Source organism: Oenanthe melanoleuca, chromosome 1, assembly GCF_029582105.1.
Source record: "Oenanthe melanoleuca isolate GR-GAL-2019-014 chromosome 1, OMel1.0, whole genome shotgun sequence".
Taxonomy (NCBI): Eukaryota; Metazoa; Chordata; class Aves; order Passeriformes; family Muscicapidae; genus Oenanthe; species Oenanthe melanoleuca.
Genome location: NC_079333.1, coordinates 25,953,297 through 25,973,404, shown reverse-complemented (window position 1 = coordinate 25,973,404; position 20,108 = coordinate 25,953,297). Strand labels below are relative to the sequence as shown.

The 20,108-nt window shown below is 41.9% G+C and overlaps 1 protein-coding gene across 1 annotated transcript in view; it reads left to right on the top strand.

The window, feature by feature from the left end:
• The window catches only part of TBX15 (T-box transcription factor 15), a 92,743-nt gene that overhangs the window by 62,223 nt on the left and 10,412 nt on the right, over positions 1–20,108 (top strand). The window contains exons 3-7 of the mRNA XM_056488298.1: positions 1,411–1,512; positions 3,250–3,421; positions 3,780–3,947; positions 7,263–7,327; positions 13,693–13,790. Of these exons, the coding sequence (XP_056344273.1) occupies positions 1,411–1,512; positions 3,250–3,421; positions 3,780–3,947; positions 7,263–7,327; positions 13,693–13,790 (605 nt within the window). The remainder of the gene's footprint in view (positions 1–1,410; positions 1,513–3,249; positions 3,422–3,779; positions 3,948–7,262; positions 7,328–13,692; positions 13,791–20,108) is intronic.

Here is a 20,108-nt window from a genome sequence, read left to right as displayed (position 1 = left end):
TTTGGCATCGTGTTTTTAAATTGCCCTTTAATATCCTCCCTACATCCACATACTTCCATCCTGCAAGGATATGTCTACTTATCAGAGAAGCAGAATATGATTTTCTATAAACATCCAGTACTTTAGGGGTTTCTCCTACCAAAGCTCTGTATTTTCTAGGCAAAAGTCATTTAGTTGAGTAACACCATCCTATAGGACCTCAGCTTAAATTTCTCTCAGATAAAGGCTGAGTAGTCCCTCATGTAGAGCTCAGGTCTGAGTTAACAGTCAGTGAAACAATGCAGGATTTCTTTCAGTTCTCTGCTCTAATTTCAGTGTTGCTCAATTCCTTCTGCACTTCATTCAGTTCAGCTCCTCAGATTTTATGAAGGTATAAAAATACCACATTAGTTGCAAATATAATATGGCATAAGTAATTCCCTCAGCATGCTCTTTGAGGGTGGTGTAGAATAGAAATTGGTCTACTGGCCACTATAAAATTTTTAAGAAGAAGAAATTATACAATAGCCACACTAACACTGGTATGCTTTAAGGTTAAAATTGTTCTGATCTGTTTTCTTCTGAAATAATTGCTACAAACACTTCCACAACAGTGACTGTGTTTAGCAGAGCTTAACTTGTGCTCAGACAAGAAGAAAAAGACTGGGAATTGTTTCTTTTTGGTGTGGAGTTCCATGCCTTTTCTGTCAGGAGAAAATGCTTAAGATAGGTCTGGATCATACGGCACAAAAAAGACAACATCTATTACAAAGTTTGCACAAAACACTACCAGGACTTAAAGGAAACCATGATAATAATGCCACTGTTTCTATTGAATGTGAAATACATTCCTAATAAGCAGATTAATTCGAGGGATGTTTTTTTTCCTAAATAACTGTAAAATGAGAGTGAGAGGAACTTTCAGGATGTTGTATTTGCTTTAAATATTACCTCAGTAATGCCAAACTCTATACTGAAATGGATAGTCTCAAAAAAAAAAAAAAAAAAAGAATTGAATTAAAGTGCTTCTGCATTTAATGGAATGTGAGAGAAGAATTATAGATGGAAGGCCAGTGGGAAAAACACAAGGTAAAAGGCACACGGCCCATTATAGAAATGCCTCAGAGAGGACAATTTGTGTGAAGCATATCAAAACTGTCTGCTAGGAACTGGGAACAGAGTGCTTGACTGTGAGTATTTTATCATTACTTACAGGTTATTATCCTGTTACCCCTTTTTCTGAGTGGGAAAAATTTGAAGATTCAAACCACTACCAGCACAGTCTTTTCTACCCACACCAAGCCAGAGGAGTCATGCCAAGGACTGGGCTGTGTAAAGTAGCATGCTCCTGGTGCCAGAGCGAGGTACAAGGATCCTCTTCAGTTTCCTTATTCACCATTTTCTTCCTTATTTCTACTCTTATTTTCCTAGGAGAATGTTTCCAGCCATGAGGGTGAAAATTACAGGCTTGGATCCCCACCAGCAGTATTATATTGCCATGGACATTGTCCCTGTGGATAACAAGAGATACAGGTAAGCTTTTCACAGGCACAGCTGGGAATCTTGTAAGAGCTTACTGTCAATGATAGTGTAGGAAAGACACCCACCATTAAACACCATTGCAAAGGTGTGCTGGAGGAGACCCTGTTGATTTACACCAACATAATTGATTTGACCAGAATCTTTAAAACCCAGAGTTTTAATACAGTCTCTTGCACTTTTGGGATGAAACCTTTCTCTTTTCAAGCATCAGTTTTTAATTGAGGAGATCTCTGTCATGCATTTTCTGATTGACACGATTAGTAATGGCTGTCTGAGGGAAATGATAACTGGAGTTATCAACGGGGGGTCTGTAGCCCCTAAAACTACTTCCTCAAGAAAGGAATAGTCTAGGAGCAGCTGAACTAATCCAGGCCCCTCAGGTCTGGCCTGAATGGGATTGGGTAATTTCTGTTTCAAAAGTGCTCACTGTCCTGCACAGTTGCCTCAGTGAATATTGGTCCCTGACCTACAGTATGGAGTCACTGAGAAACTTTCCACTGCTGAGCTAAAGACAGGAATCCTCTGCATCCCAGAAAACTCTCCAGACTGACATGATACATATATTCTTATTAAAAGACCCCTGAGAGCATGTCTTTTCTCCAAAGAATTTTGACTGGACCGCATTTCAAGGATTCAGAATTGAACCTCTGCTTCAAAGGTTAAATACCACATTTTTGCTCCCAAATTGTACAGAGTTTTTCTTAAGAAAATGCTTTTTCTGGGAAGCAGCAAGATAGTGTCTGATACTCAGCTGAATGCATTTCCTCTTTCTAAGAGTGTGGTTCTAACAACATTGACATTGAAAATACATTTATTTTCTTACTCTTTGTTTCTGTCCTGGTTAGCTTGTGCAGACACATATGGAAAACTAACAGGAAAGGAGAAGAGTCCTCTTCTTCTTCTCTTTTTTTTCTCTTCCTCCCCACCCCCCCAATTTTTTGCAAAAATACAGGCAATGAGTCACTGTAGGTAAAGACAGGAACATTTTACTAGATCTGAGTAGGGATCCAACGAGGGGCAGCATAGAGCAGAAGTCAGAGCTGTCAGTGGATCTGCTTGTGAAATGCTTTAGAGGGAAGGAGCTGCAGGGCAGGAGAAAAAAAGTGTCTAGGCAAAACTGTGATAGAAAAATTTATGGTGTATATAGAATGGCCAGATTAGGAACACAAAAAAATCACAAAAGACCAGGAACACAAAAATAATTTTTTCCTCTAATCCCAATGTATGTAACACTATATGGAATTTCCTGTTTTGCAGCATTTCAAACCAGAAATTCTGTCTTATCAATTATTTTACTGGTATTCATTGGCTATTGCCCTTTCTGGGTGAAGCCACATGTGTTTTCCAAAGCCTGGTATGATATATAATCCAGATTTCCAGAAATTGCAGGGTAATTATTGATATTTTCAGAGAGGACTTTGTTTACCCATATTTTCCAGCCTCTTACTTTGGCTCAGAGAGGGTTAAGGAGCTGAGAAGTCACATGTGGCAGAGTTTTACAGGGAAAATAACTGCAAGGTGGTTTTAATAAGGAATCAAGTCTGAACAAGTGGCTCAGGGGTAATCTGGCTTTCATTTAGAAGGTAGGAGGTTGCAATAAAGGACATTCTGCCCTGACTGCAAATGAGAGCTTGGGGTGCATGAGGGTGGAGATGGGGGGGAACCTGGACATAATCCTACAGTGAGTGAGTAACAACCTGCCTCAGCCACCTACCCTTCCTCTTTTAGGTATGTGTATCACAGCTCCAAGTGGATGGTGGCTGGCAATGCTGACTCCCCAGTGCCCCCAAGGGTTTACATCCACCCTGACTCCCTGGCTTCTGGAGACACCTGGATGAGGCAGGTGGTCAGTTTTGACAAGCTCAAGCTGACCAACAACGAGCTTGATGATCAAGGCCATGTAAGTTAGAAGTTAATCCTGGTGCCTGCTGTCCCAGCCTTGCTCCTCTCAGACTTGAAAGGGTACTGCTGCAGCTTTGATGCTTCTGTGTCCTGTTGGGCACACGTGTCTGTGTCTGCTTCCAGATTTATGGAGCTTTTTTTGCTATTTTGGTGCTTTTCCACAAAATATTGCCTGACCCTGTGTAGCACCTTTCTCTTTGCTCACAGCACAAACTTTGTCTCATACATGCTTGTAAGAAAAGGATACTTTTCTCCATATTTGCTTTTACTCCATCCCTGTTTTCTTGTACATCTGGATGTCGTGTGAAATATTTTGGGGGCAAAAAAAAGCCCTTTTCCTTTTGTTTTCTCTTCAGATAATCTTACACTCAATGCATAAGTATCAGCCCCGTGTTCACGTCATCCGCAAGGATTTCAGCAGCGATCTTTCTCCTACAAAGCCAGTTCCTTCAGGAGATGGGGTGAAAACCTTCAACTTCCCTGAGACTGTTTTCACCACAGTGACAGCCTACCAAAATCAACAGGTAAATCCTTCATGCTCCGTTTTATGTTGTATATTCATAAAAATATCAGTGTGCTCTTTGTGACTGAGACACTAACTTCTCTGAAAAATATAGGAAAGTTAACACTTTACAGGCTAGAAAAGAAAATGCTTGCTCTGAGGTATTGTGTAGACATGAAGTATCTAGCCAGGAAACCACATGGAAGATAAGATGGCTGTAACTTTTTCTGTAAAATAAGTAACTAAGATCAACTGTAAGGAGGTGTGTTGTGTTCAAATTTCCTTGCTACCTCATGGTACAAAACTAGAGTATCCTATCCTCTCTATAATTTGAAGGCAGTACAGCTACTCTAGATCAGTTGTCTCAGAGACAAGGTAGTTGGTTATTTTTATAGCAGTGAGGGAAAAAGTTTTGAAGAAGTGCAATCTCATCAGTTTGTTGATGAAATAAGCCTTTGAATGCATGTATTGCATGTAAACTGAAATTCTCATGCATGGATGTCCTGAGGGATAGGGGTGGGATAAGGAATCAAGTCATAAATCTGAAATTTAGGAAAGTAAACTTCCAGTTCTTCAAGGAAATGGTCAATAGGATCTCCTGGGAGCCTGCCCTTAGGCACAAGGTATAGAACAGAGATGGCAGACCTTTAAGGTAGTCTTCTATACAGGCCAGGAGCCAGAATTCAGACAAGGAATTCAAGAGACAAGCATGGCTGAATAGAAACCTGGTGGGCAAACCAAAGGGACAGAGACAAGTGCACAGGCAGTGGAAACAAAGACAGGTACCCTGTGTAGAGATTGAGTGAGGAAGGTCATGGCAAAACTAGACCTGGTAAGGGATGCAAAGAATAACAAGAAGGGCTTCTACAGGTAAGGAAGGTTAAAGAAGGTGCACCTCCCCTGATAAACAATGCTGGAAAACTGGTACAACTGATGAGAAGGCTGAGGTACTTAACAACTCTTTTGCCTTAGTCCTCAAATGAATGAGTCCTCTCCTCTCCTACATTTTGAGCGGATGGACAGCAGGATGGAGACTGGGTAAGCAAAATGCTTCCTATTGTAAGTAAGGATCAGAAGAGAAGGCTTTGGGGTGACCTAATTGCAGCCTTCCAGTACCAGAAGGGAGCCTACAAGAAAGCTGGACAGACTTTTTACAAGGGCACATAGTGACAGGATAAGGAGGAATGGCTTAAAAGTGGAAGAAAGTAGGTTTAGACTAGATATTACAAAGGAATTCTTTACTGTGACAATGGTGAGTCACTGGCATAGTTGCCCGGAGAAACTGTGGATGCCTAGCAGTGTTCAAGGCCAGGCTGGATGGGGCTTTGAGCAACCTGATTTAGAGGGTGTCTCTGCTCATGGCAAGTGGGTTTGACAAAAACATGATCTTTTTGGCCCCTTCCAACCCAAACCATTCTGTGATTTTATGATCATTTGTGTTTGATTCAGGTCTTGCATAGTTCCCAGTGATGAGACTTAGTATTGACTTTAGATACCATAAGGAAAAGACGTTGCTGCAGCAGGATTGCAACATTTAACAAATTTTTAACAATCATGAATTCTAACAATTTACTGAAGTGTTATAGTTTTTTTTTATTTTGCAATGCAGAAGAGAGCACATGTGCAGATAGTGCTCCCATGACTGCTTCTTTTTCTTCCTATGACTCCCAACTTTTTTTTATCAGTGTGGTCCCCTTGAACTGATTTAAGTAAGGATCCAAAATAGATCAAAAATACTACAACATACTAGTGGGTTTGCTATCATTGCAGTATGGAAAATTTCCTTCCCTCTTGCCCAAATGCAGATACTCCACAAATCTTTACTGAAGATCAGACAAGGAAAGAGGATAGGGAAAGGAGAAGAAATTAAAGGAAATAAACCTGTCATTCTTCCTTAATGATCAGACTTATAAGACATAATTGCACAGGGAGGGAGGTGCTAAGGGAGGGATCCCTGTCAGGGATTGGTACTATAAGCTGCCTCATAGTAAAGAAACACTGAGATTTGTCTCTCTGAATTGCAAATGTCTGGGGATTTTGTTCAAAATAACTTGGGGGGCACAATCACATTTTTATAATATCAGTAAGCTGATTCTGGTGGGCTGAAGAAACCTTTTCATTAAAACCAAATTTCAGTCCACTGAATCTGCCTGCATGCCCTCCAGTGGCTGCAGAACTTTGCCTTACTGGGGGAAGCGTCTCTGGAAACAATTGTAAAATGTTAGCAAATCCACCACAGGGATTCCCTCTGCTGTAATTCCATCCTCCACAGAACATATCTGTCTCTGTACACACAAGTCCCAGGACAGCTGCAAAGTCAGGCTAGCGGAAATTAAGTTCACAAATTAAGCTTCTGCAAAAATAGGAGCTGCATTCCAGATCTGAGGTTAATATTCAGAGTAAGGGCTTGGTTCTGACAGAAGCAAAACACCTGCAAATCCCCTTCCGATCAGACTGTATTAAACTAGTCCCTTTTGAGCAGTTTCAGCAAAACCACCTCAAATTTGGTAGGATCTGGAGATCTCACTCTCATTCCAAACACAGAATCTCTAAGACAAGCTGGGGCTGGCAGAGGGAAGCCCTTGTGCCACACCAGGTTGTGAAATAGCCAACAGGGAGTATAATGCCATGGGCTGCAAGGTCAAAAATCCCTGTGTTCTATTCCATATTTATCAACATGGAATTCATGCTTAAAAGAAAAAAGCAGGAAGGAAGATTTCCCCAAAGCACTCCATCTGACTGCTACCTCCTTTATTTAGAGGAGGACAAAAACAATTTCCAGATCAGAAAACTCTTGAAGGCCACCCAGAGGCTGACCAGAACAACAGCAACTTGTATGTGTGACTGGGTGGCCACCTGACATCTTTGGGGGCTGTAGCCTGTGCTTTGGCCTTTTCTCTTCAGCATTGTTTGAAGGTCCATGAGTTGCATCCAGCTGCTGGATATCTGGGGCATTGAGGCTGAGGTAACACAGCAGCCAAACTTGAGCAGAGTGCCTGCTTCCCAAACCACATGGCCATTGATAAATTCCAGCTCCTGGGGTTTTGCACCTGGTGTGCTTCTACTTCAGGAACAACTTTTCAGCCCCAGCACTGTGCCAGGTTTCTAAATGCTACAGTGATTTCTGTCCCTGGTGCCATTTTTTGATAAGCAGACTATCTGTTAATGGATAATGGAAGGGTAAATTTAACAGAGGTCTGGGGAAGTAAGTATGAACATTGTAGAAGTGGCTTAGGCAAGAATGGTAATTAATTATGGTAATCAATCATCCATAATTTTCATTTGTTGAAAGAAAAAAATTGAAGATATCAACTAATTCTCTTATTCTTGCTTTTAGATCACCAGATTAAAAATTGACAGAAACCCCTTTGCCAAAGGTTTCAGAGATTCTGGGAGAAACAGGTAACAGAAGCCTCTTTGTGTTTCCTCACTGATCTCTTCCTTTCCCTGATGAGTGCACAAGTCATATGACTAAGGCTGAGAAAGTATTTATTTATTTATTTATTTATTTATTTATTTAAAATTTTAATTAAAGTGAAGAACGAAGATAGAAAAATGGTGGATTGCAGATTGTAAAACAGACAAATAGGTCACAGCCTAACACTGTGCAAAATAATTAGTCTTTATTACACGTAGGGTTGGTGGAAGGGCATTTTTGGATTTTTTATTTTCACAGGAAATGCCAAAACTTGGAGTGCAAATGCTTGCTTTATGTTACAAGAAAAAATGAGTTTCTCATAGGTGTGCAGGATAAAAAGTACTTGTTTCAAATAATTTCTATTTTTCTCCAGCAATTGCCAATTGTTTCACTTTGACTATGTTGCTTAATTTGATCATGATTGTTATGGAAAAATTAAGTAGAACACTTTAAATATTATTTAGAAGAGAAATATTTTAACAGCACAGTAGTTAAAATGGAGCTTTAATCAATCCCCCCATTATATTAGTGAAAGATATTACAGAGTTATCAAAAAAGAGTAAGAAAATCCAAAAAGTTTCAGCTTTTTCTGCCATGCATGAGTCCTACAGCAGAATGTGCAGCAGATCTAAATATTTCAGATCAGAATGATGTAGGTATCCTTTAAATCAGTGTAAAAAAGGCTTTAAACCTTAATTATGCAATTATACATATGACTACATTACAAGAAGCCTAGGGTTGTAAAGCAAAGCTCTGAGTGTGCAGACCAGAGTAAAAGTTGTGTGCATAGCCCTCATTTGCTGTCCCCATGGGCACTGTAATTCAGTTTTACTTGCATGCTCCTGTTGTGTGTGTTTACCAGGACTGCTGTCTCCTTTGTAAGGTCAGTGTTCATGAATGGGCAACTGCCCTGTATTTTCCACCACTCACTTCAGTGCTATGCTCTCCATGATCACATAGAAGACATTTAACTGACCTAGAGACTTCCTAGCTCAGCTCCTCTGCTCTCATCTTACTGAAATTATGTGTAAAGATGTTGCCACTCTCATTTGATCCCCGCTGTGATCATCAGTTCTCCTTGAGGCATAAGTGACTTTTATTCTGCTCTCCTCTGGTGCGTGGGGAAAGCAGTGTGTGTCCTGGGTACGAGATCTTCCCCATGCACATGGATACAGCTGCACTGGGGGCTGGGCTGGGGAGACCCAACTGCATCAATCCAGTTCCAGGTACATGGTGGGCTATATTAATGTGGAAGGCATTAATAAGGTCCTAGCTCAGTGAATTTGGACAGTTTCCTGAAAAGGTTGGGAATTACTGATCTTTGTAGCTCATTGATTTAAGAAAGGGCAGGAAATTGCTACACGGCTGCAGCTGTGGGGAGGGCTCAGTAAGGCTCTCTGCTGATGTAAAGAGGAATTAAAATCTTTAAGGTATTACACATCAAAGGGAGCAGCCTCAGGCTTTAGGAAGAAAAAAACAGGCGAAGGTATTTGCAAGCATATATAGCAGTCAGGCGCCTGCCTCACAAGCAGGGGTCTGGCTGCAGTTGCACTGCTGTTGTCAGCTAGGGGAGGACACGAATGCTCAGCTGCCTCCTTCCCAAAGGACACATACACAGATATTCCCATAGGAGGGAGAAAAACATTAAAGTCCAAACTATGTGTGAAAGAACTCTCCATATGGGACTTTTCTTAACTGTGCTGGATGGCTTTTCTCTCCAGGACATCCTATTCCAGTGACATTGGATACTGAGTCAGATACATTGGTTAGGGTTTGCTAGCATATGATGGAGGAAAGACCTCCCAGGGGAAAAGCAGAGCATGGTGGAAGAAAAGGAACTCTTAAGCCACTTCTTTCCTAGGACATATCTTTTCTGCTTTATGTTGAGGCTCTTCTATTAAATGGAGATGGATATTTTCCCTCCATTTATTTATTGTTGTTTTTTTCACTGTTGTCTCCTGCTGCAGAAATTATGGAGGTGACTGTTGGTTTTAAAAGTAGCTTCCATTTTAGATTTTTCACTTCCATCAGCTTGCAGCCTCCCCCTTTATTTCCTTATGACTGTGGTCCCCATCAGTGCAAGAGACTGCTAAACCCTTCTGCTTGCTGATGTTTTGCAGTCTTTGAGCATTTTAATTAATGGTGTTCAGGAATCTAATCATCAGCCTTGTTGAATTGCAGAGGTAGCAGAGGTGTGTTTGAAGGCCAAGCCTTGGTTCCTGTTTATTAGAAATTCCCTCTACCTGGTTTTTGGCCCTTCTTCACTTTTTACAAAAGCACATAAAGTATCTATAGAAATGCAATAAGAGAAGTTCCTGATGTTGAAAGAGAAGTTTCCTGGTGGTGAAAGGATACCCACATAATGTATGAATAAGGCAGGTTATTACTTGATTGCTTTCCTGAACTTCAAGAGATTGAGAAACCAGTTTTTGACATATGGAGCTCAGCTAGCCAAATGTTTGGGTAGTGAGGGTGCAGGTTTAATGCCACAGAGACTATTTTTAGAGAATGGATAAAGTTCATCTGACAGTGGGATGCTTGCAGGAGCTCCTTATCCAGGAGGAAGCTAGAAAGAAAAACAGCCTGGAAACTCAACAGGGTGATAGAAGAAAAAAAACTCTAGGCTGAAGGAAAAAACAACACTTTCCTTTCAGATGTGGGCAGCTGAGGTGAATAAAAGTTGTTTGTGCTGGAAATGCTCTTTGAGCTTTGTCTAGGATAAGAGAGCCAGGAAGGCACAAACTTAGGCCAATAGTTTGGCTTCCCCAGCAAACAATGAAATGATGTCCTGAATCCTACATGCAGTGGGAATGGCAAGATCAGCCATATGGGATGGATTATGGAGGTGCACAGATAGCTCATTTCATTTTTCAGACAATGGAACTGTTTCATTTATTGCCTATTATTAAAAGTTTATAGCACTAAAAATAAAAGAAAGAATGAAAAAGAGAGAGCAAATTTTGGATACCTTTTAAAGGACTGACCTTATTAAAAAAATGCTGGCAGTGAGACCTCTTCTGATACTTTTTTTTTTCAAACTTCCTTCATAAAGATGGTGTGAGAGGGAAGGGTTTATGGCCTGATAGATAGTTTGAAGTTAATTTTTCAGTGCAGTTCTTTGGAAGAGAAAGTAGATGCCACATGGATAATGTTCAGCACACTTGGTATCAGCAACCCTCAGCAAAGGCCCTCCAAATTTCCTGACATTTCAGAAACACTGAAAACAATTATTTTTTTGGTCAACTTTCATTATTGTCCCAAAATGTCTCTTCATTGGCCAGGTGGGGATTCTTTTTCTTGTTAGGGGGTAGAACACACACACAGAATAGCACTCCAGTATTTCTGCTGACTAGGAGAGCACACAAATGTCATAAAATGCTACTGGGGAGACAGTTATTAGAGTTGACAGGGATTAAATTTCTTGATACCCACCTCATCACCTCAATATTTTCTTTCAAAAGTAGGAATATATTTCTGACAGAAGAAAGACTGGAGATAGGGTTGTAAAATCAGTACACAAAGGTTGTGTGCCTTCTCACCATGAGCTGTTTTTACTATGACTGCATGTTTTTCCTCTGCAAGACTCCATACATAGGGTGGTAGGTGCCTAGCAGGTTAGCACACAAAGCTGCTCTCTCATGGATCTTGTCTGATGCCTGGAAGGATGTAAAAATTCAGTAAGCATGTGTTCTGCTTAGAAGCTATTCCCAAAGCACCCACAGCATTTTTTTGTGCATGGAGAAAAAAAAGCCCCAAAACCCAGAAACAAAAGATTAAAAAAAAAAAAGGAAACCCATTAAAAAAAGGGAAAAAAGTTGGTCTAGTATATAGAGGCTTAAATTTGTGTGTAGGAGAAGTGGACATAAGTTTGAGCTCTGTCACCCACATGGTCAGAGAGGATGTTTTACACACATGTTCAACATATGCAAACTGGTGGGGAGTAAAGGACTCACACTTGGGGCAGGAAGACCCGGCTGTGGAGTTTTGACATTCATTCTTCAGGTACTTGGATGCCCTCAGCATTGCAGGGCAAGGCCAGACTGTTGCTGCCAGCAGTCAGTGTGGAAAGGGAAGGGTGACAGGAGCTGTGTTCACAGCACAGGGGCTGCTGTAGAACTACTCCCCTGGAGCAGGAGGAGGCAGGTCCCTGTTGGTGTTGGCATCTTTCCTTTCCCTGACATACAGGGCTGGAATAAAGCAGCTTTACAAGCTGCTCTGGCACTCTTAGTGCTGCCATTTACTGTCTATCAGCACACAGACACAGTTAAGTCCAACCCTCGAAAGCAGTATATTACTCCAGATTTACTGTTTTATTTCTTCTTTTTATTATGTCCTGGCTATTCTCTTTCTGTTCCTTTTCTTTTGGAAGTAGGAATTTTATGGTGCCTGTGAGAACTGTATTGATACAGGGGAAAGTGTTAGATGGAGAACTAGAAACTGAATCATAAGTCAATTGCTGAGCTGGTAATGATGTAGGCTTCAGGGAGAGGCAGGAGTAACAGCTTTCGTTTGATTTTAGTGTCTCTGTGAGCCACCTCCCCTTAGGGACTGGATTTTATTGGAAGGGAGTTGTGAGACCAGAGCTAGAAGCCCAGTGCTGGTACAGAGTGGGGTTGTGTACCTGGGGATCTAATGACTGAGCCAGACTGTGTGTCCACTCCTTTCAGTAATCTGGCCTCCCTGCTTCCCCACACGATCCTGTGGCAGACACAGAGCAGCTGGAGTAGCACAGCTGGAACTTTCAGTCTGCATTTCTGATATATTATGTGGTTCTAATCATCAAGGCAGGTCCTTTCAACAACAGGTCTGGTTGCATTGCAACTTGCTTAGCGCATTTTATGCCCCCTGGGTATACAGTACCAGAAAGTCTTCCCTCAGTGTTTGGGCTGGGGATCATTTCATGAGGCTGCAAAAAAGGTACCGTTCTCTTCCTGGCTGTGCGTGTCGAGAAGCGGATGGAGTCTGAACATGTGTGACTTTCACACCCAGGGAGCAGAGGAAATCCTGGGGGTGGTACCAGTAGTCAAAGGACAGCTTTTGCACACAGAGCCCAGCTTAGCTGATGGGTTCAAATTCTGCCCTGCCTTGTTGCCTCTGAGCTCCATGAGCTGGCAGAGGCCACTGTATTAACCAAATAGTTTTGTTGTAATGTGCTCAGCACTAGTGTGAGACTGCTATGCAGAGATGTCTTCTGTTTCTACTTCTAACAGCTTAGCAGCTAATAAACACCATGCAACAACCTCTCTTCTAAACCTCCTCTTAAAATACAGAGTTTGGTTTGCCAACTCCAGTGTATTTAAAGCATCCAAGCTTCCGGGGAGACTTTGGAAAGTTAACTGAGTGAGTGGGGCATGTGCAGAAAGACATTTTCAGAAGCAAAAGGCAGCTCCAGTGTCAGCTCAGCATCTGATGAGAGGCTCTGGGGATATTGTGCCTTTTGCATTGAAAGGGGATATGTTTTCGCATTTGATGAAGAATCTCTGCTGGTATTCAGTCAGTTCAAGGGCTGTAACCTTCTGTGGGAAAACAGGCTGGGGAAGGTGAGGAATGAGGAAGAGAGAGGTGTGCAGCTTCCACTGAGGAGAACTTTTCCTGGAAAGACACTCTAATGTGTTTGATAATACACCTATGTCCTCACTGAGCCTGTGGCACTGAGACTTCCAGCAGAGCTAGGAGTTTGTGGTGACAAGAACAAATCTGAAACCCCAGCCATTCAAGAAGAAAAATTCTCACTCAATTTTTGGCTTTTTCTCTTTGATATGTCTTTGTGGTGAGTTACGGACCCAAAGCAGATATTCCATAGATCTTTTAGAAAGAACAGCTTATGCATTTCCAGTCAGTCCAAAACCAAGACAATTCCCTTTTTGATGGCTTCTCGTCACACTTTGGAACAGTATCTGGAACTGCAAAGTGGCAGGGAAAGGCAATTTACAAAATCTCTCTGCTTCCACAGTCTGAATCCCAGTCCTCTTTTATTTACATAACAGCTTACATACAAAAATTATGGAGGGCCACTCAATGATAAATTGAGTATGCCTAGAGGAGCTGTCCCTAGAGGGACAATCGTGTGTCCCCTGGAAAGCAGACAGAAGGCTTAGATTCTAGAAAGGAAAAAGGCATTAAAAGTCTGTTAGGAGCTTTTGAAATCCTGAGTTGGGGAAACTCTGTTGTATGCTCATGCTCAGCACCTGAGCGGGAAGACTCACTGGAGGAATCCACAGGTGCCAAGGTGACCTTTCAGTGGTCGCTGGCAGCCTGCCAAGTAATGTCAGGGCCTTTTTTCTTTAGTGCCTGTATCCCCAGCTGATTGACGTTCTTATTTGCTCCTTGTTTTCTTTCCTTTGCACAGAACGGGGCTGGAGGCCATCATGGAGACCTATGCCTTCTGGAGGCCCCCTGTGCGCACTCTCACCTTTGAAGATTTCACCACCATGCAGAAGCAGCAAGGTGAGTGGACAAAGGGATTGCAAAGAGCTGTAGAAAGAGCGGGAGAAGAGGGCATAAAAGCAGCAATGCACTTTGCTGCGTGTCCAGTGGGGATGTCACACACATTGTTGAGCTCTTGGCTGAAGTGAGAGGACACAGAGCAGAGAGGGAATGGAAACAGTGGACAGGCAAGGCCTTATGAGGTGTAATGGAACTACTTGGGTTCTGTGGTCTCACTAGAGCTAGAGTCCTAAGAGCTAGAAGGAGGAGCAGGATGGACTGTAGGGTTGGGCAAACCAGCCCAAGTACACAACATGAGTTAAACATGAAGAGAGCACAGAAAGACTAAGGAAATGCTCAACCATGTCAGACATGTTTTTCTCCATTTATAGTTTACATTTGTTATTTGTATGCAAACACGGGGCAGGGGCGGTTGCCTCCTGGAAATTTTAGGAGACCAAGAATATATCTCCCTTCGGGGTCATGCTACCTTGATTTTAAAACACAGTGGCCTTGATGGAGACATTTTCTGCTAGTAAGAATCTGGGAGGAATTATTGGATAGGCCAAGTGTTCATGCTGTGTTTTTTCATAGCTTCTGCCCTTTACATATCTAATTTGTTAAGTAGGGCTTTCATCTCTAGTTTCAGGCTGTGTTGCTATTTTGCTTTTTGCAGGGGTAGGTCTTTTCCATTCACTTTAGTGCAGCTATTTCTAGTTAAAAACAGTGATCACTGAGAAAGAGATATCAATGCAGCAGCCTGACAGTTTTTTTTTCTCCAGCCTCTCACATTCAAGGTTGACATCACCCCCCCAAACTTTCCTCCAGATGGTGAATCCATCTGGGGATGGTGTGCTCTCCTTCAGATGCAGAGAAGCAGTGGTGGCTGTTGGGGCTGCTCATCACCAAGGCAGAATCAGAAGGGTATCCAGCAGAGGAATCTCTTCTTGCTTGCTGACTGTCCCCCATGCCAGTTCCACATGCAGCAGCCCAGGGCCCAGGTCATGCACTAAATAATTTTTCTGATGGCATGGCACAGGAGTAGGACAGAGCACACTCGAGTCAGCTCTGTTAGACTCCCCATGCATGGTCTTCACCTGACCACCCAACTCTTCTTGAATAGCAGAGCATGGGGCAGGAGAGATCTTGCACAAGCTCAGGGGAGCACTTGTGGTAGGGCACGTGGTCAGAGATGGGTTAAAGCAGGGATTTAGAAATGTTTTCATCACCCACCTAAATAGAAACATAGCAGCCTCTCCTCCTGGTCACAGTCACTGGAGCAGCCTCTCTCCAAAGTCTCACCCCCTATTCGGGCTTGCCTCCCTCCCTCCCCTCAGTTATCAGATAACGTCCTAGTGGCAAGTCCAACTATTGCTTACATGGTAAGGTAATATTAGGAAAGGAAAATATTTAATGTATTTTTAGCTTGTTATAATATAGTTTGGCATCTGGAAAACCAGGAAGCAAGCCAGTACTCTGTAACCTGCAAGCCCTGTGCAGACCACCACAGTGCACCAGAGACAATAAAGCTAGGGCAGCCCTTAACTGAAGCTGTGTTCACAGGTTGATCTCAAAACCTAACAACTCACTACAAATGGGTTTTTGAGCTCTGCATTTAGCCATGTGAAATAATAAACCAGAAATATTCCAACCCCCATAGTGCCCTTCTCTCCAGTAATTGCTGTAATGAGGTGATCCCTCGTCTCAAAAATAGGTGCAAAAAGTACAAACATTATGTATTTTAATTTCTGGCCGCTGGGACAGCCCCTAAAGGCAAGGACAAATATGCTGGTATGGAGTCCTTGGAATTGCTGGCAGAAAGAGAAAAAATTGCTGAAGTGGCTTTAAGCCACATGTGATTCCTCCCTCCAAATGTAAGACAACCAGGATATATCGTGCCCACACCTCTTTGTCTCCTTGCTTTTAAGTACATGAACTCGGTGACAGGTGAGCAAATCACTGCTGTTTAGGAGCAGACATCAGCATAAGCTATTGAACCTCAGATCCTCCAAGACACTACATGGCTGTTACTTGCCCCAGTGTTTCCTTCTCTCCCCATCTGGAGCTTCAGTGCTATGAGCTGCAGGGTGTCATCTCATACCATTGTATATTTATGAATTAGAAACTTTCAGGGTTTGTTTGTTTTTTGTTTTAATAAACTGATATTTTAATTCTAGATCCCTCTGCTTTCATCAAAGCTGGGTGAATATGTGACAATTCTGAATAAACATTTGAGAAAATGCAAGCTTTCCTCTTATTCCCTGCAATGTTTGTTGGGAAATCGTATGGGGGCTACAGGAGACTTTTGGGAGTAGATGTGTCCCCTGCAGCTACAGAGGAATGAGTGCTTACTGCAGAGAGACGAGAGCTACAAGAATGGCCTCATGCCTAGAACTGATGAGGAGCAAGCCATAGTTGTCCAGCCTGTGAGGAGAGAGAGCATAGATAATAGTATTATCTGTGGTGATAGGAAAAAATACAGTAAGTTCAAGTTACATTAAGCTTAAGGATGTGCTGTAACAGTTTCCTGTAGGAACTGTGGAATTCAGTTTTGATTTTCTAGAGATGGATCCATCCTACTGTGATAGGAAAAATTACATTTTCTGGGGCAAAATCTTGGGGCATCAGCAGCATAAATATAGTGTCTTCTTTGCTTTCAAGCAAGATGTTTCTGTGCTATGGATTTCTATAGATTTTTAGCTTTTCTTTTGTCACTTGGTAATTTTTTCATGAAATAAAAGTGCTATCTGACTTTTACAAGATGCTTTTTTCTAAGAAATCCAACTGAATTACTTGGCCAGGTTAGAGATCTGACTAATAAAAATAACTGTACAGATGTGATGATTTTTTGGAGAGTGTTTAATTTACTGCCACATGTGCCAGTTCAGAAAAGTTAGTGTGTATTTTGAAATGAGGAGCTGACTGATCTCAAAGCTGATAACTACAAATACGCGCTCCAGTAAGGGAAAACCCTGTATTTCTCTGCAGAGTCTGCTTCCAGCATTAACTTATCCAGAGCTAAATGAAATAGTGCAGTTCCTAAAAGGTACAAATCCCAAAAACCCTGTAGAGTGGTCAGTAGTGATGGGGATAAAGGTAGCAAGGGCAATAGAGATTGCCTGGTAACCTGCAAGCACACAAACAAGCTTCATTCAAGAGACATTCAAGTTTTCTGCTCTATTTTGTGGGGTGTTAAGAGCTAAGGACAAATTTCCCCTCATCCACCCTCTTCATACATTTAAGTGTTTTACAGTGTTTTATTTCCCCCTTCTGTGCCTCTCTAAGTGAATAGCACCAATCATTTAATTTCTCTTTTAGTGGGAACCTTTCCAGGTTCTTAATTGTTTATTTAAACACAAGTCTGCACAGGATATTCCAGATGCATCCATGTGATACAATTATCTAAATATATTACAATTTTTTCCAGATTATCCTTTGTGCCATTCAACCTGCATCCTAGTGCTTTGCTTATTTTTTTGGGCTGGGCTTTATGTGGAGCCACAATCACAGACACACCAAAATCAATACTTGGTGTGCTGGATGCAGCTGTTTCATGCAGGGATTGAATAACTTTCTAATCTGCACAATGATAGATTTCAGCTGCCATGCAAACTGGAGAGTTTGATGTCTCTCCCAGCTGCAAATGCCTGGTGCAGCTGAATCTCGTGGTCCATGAGCTTTAGTTGCACATGTTGCCATTGAAGGACAACACATCAGCAAGTCCCTGCAGGTCTGTGACTTGAGTGGTCACCATGCTGTCCTATCAAAGGAAAGAACACTCTGATTCTGTTAGTGAAATCCCCCGGCTTGGGAACAAAACCTCTCTTTTGGAGCACATAATCCTAAAGTATCCACAGCTTCACAAGAGTGAGCACCATGTTGGACACAATCAGAATAGATCTGCAGCCAGTTTTAAAACAAAGAAGTCGTCCCCCCCCCGGCCCCAGGAAAATCTTTGCACGAAATGCTCTGAAATGGCAGTCCAGGAGCAGCTGACCTTCTGGGGAATGGTATCACCCACACTGCAGTCTACTTACTGGTAGTGAGAAACGGCTTATTGAATGCATATGGCAGTGAGACGTGTGGAAAGCCAAGAATCTATTAAAGTCTTTAATTGGAATATATTTTCAAAATTTAGATTGAACCTCATCCAGATTCTCATTATTAAAAATTTGTGGCTCAGTTTCTTGATTTTAAAAGGGAATGAAAAAAAAAAAAAAAGAGGGAGAGGAAAAAAGAAAATCAGAGTTCCAGTAACTCTGCATTATGTCACTAAGAGTAAAAAGAACTATGTCTGGCTCATTTGTGATATCCAGTTTCCCACTGATTTTCCAGGATATTGTCATGAGCAGATCTTTGTCAATGACTGTAAGTTTTGTGAGACTAAAAAGGCACTGGGGCAATATTAGACGAGTGATCAGTATCTAATCCTACAAAATCTGAGTATTTATCAAGAAATGAAATCAAAGGTACCCTGGAAGTTAGTTGGAAGAAGTATCTTCTAAGCAGAATTTCAGGACCAATATGAGAGTTGCATTATATGATCTATCCCTGCAGCACATAAAAATTCACTTCATCATTAAATTACTATTTTGACACATGCATACCAAATTCGCAGGAGTCAAACATCTTAAACTTGACTGGTCAGCTCTCAAGACAGCTTTCTTTTCAAATGGGCTCTTTTCTTGAATAAGTAGTTTTGCCAGGAACTCCAAAGGGTAGACACAGTGGATTCAAACCCTTCCCCATTAACTTGAGCATCTGTATTGATCTTGGACTTGAGGTAGAGGGTCCACCTCTTAGAGGGTCTGCAAAATTGGTATTAATGGTTCTTGAGATTAGCATTGAAAATTGTTTACAAAGGGTACTGGAGGGAAAGAGGGGTGTGTTCCTCACTGGTAAGACAGTGGGTGCTATCTCTAGAGCAGCATGCATACACAAACTGATCGAGTGCAGGTCCTTCCAAGAGGGGAACAACTTAACTCTGCAGTCTTGTGTCAACAGGGATACACGCAAAAGGCTCCCTCTCCTCGGTGTGGAAGAGATTCAAACATCTCATTTACAGCTGTAAAGGAAAAATGTTTTCTTGAAGTAAAGATGTTTCCAGACAGACCCTAAGTCTGCACAGGCTATCAGCAGATGTGAGACAGATATCCCAAGCTGAGGTGTTGCTGCTTTTCCATCTTCTCTGTCTGTAAACATTACCCTTTCTGGGCAGGCATCACCTCTGTCTTGCCAAAGTTTGTCTGTACTGCCTGTAATTTATTCAGTATAATACTCTTCCCCCACGGGGGTGGTGCTCAAAGAGCTGCCCTGATTGCACCCATATGAAAACAAAATCCTGAATACACAAATGTGTACTGGTGTCAAGTGGAAGGAAGACTGAGCCCTTCAGAACCTCATCTGAAGGCATTGCAGGTGCCTGGAGGCAGAAAGAAGTAAATAACTGTTAAGATCCTTTTGGCTTTATCTGAGATCCTAGATCCCAAAAATAGTGTCTCCCAAAAGAGTGGAGCTGCTTACACCAAGGGAGCAAATTCATCTGATTGGCCCCTTGCCTCCTAAAGGCAGCCATCAGTTCTGTCAGCAATGCCACCAGGATCATCTGGATACTGCTTCCCTTTCGAAATCAATTGTAAACAGTCTAGGCTCTTGGCAACGGTCAGAGAGCTGGGTGTGGACTCAATTATCTACTTGATTCTTTTGACCTTGAAGATGAGATTGGAAACAGAGTGATTGTTGCCACAGTTACTGGGATCAAGTGCTGGTTTCTGCTGCATACTTAAAATGGCTCATAGATTGTCTCATTTAAACAAAGCACCAGGGAACAAACTGTTCCAGCTTCTTCTAGGTTGAGCTGCAGACAGTTTACCTTTAGAGAAGGGACAGTTTTGGTGCTTCACTGGAAAATTGAAATACTCTCCCAGATGAGACACAAGAAGCTGGAAGTCAAAGTCTGTGCCATTTCCTGATGTCCTGAAAGGAGCCTGAAGTGCTCTTGTTATCCAGAGAGGTGTTTACTCTGAGTTCCAGTGACGGGAGCCTGTCTCTGTTATCTGGTGAGTGGTGATTAGATTTCACATGAATGACTAGAAGTGGGCAATGATGCTTTAAAGATTTGCACAGTTTCCAAAGAGTAGCACACAATTTTCTCATGAATAGAAAATTATATGTTCCTTGAACTTGCCACAGTATTTCAATGTTTGTCCTCAGCTATCTTGGTGCTCTGGATATGGATGGGAATGGAAATCACATGTCCTAAATCATACCTTTTGTCCACATTAGAAAAAAGGGTTGGTTTTTGTCATTAGGTCTTGAAAATATTTTATCTTGGAAGAT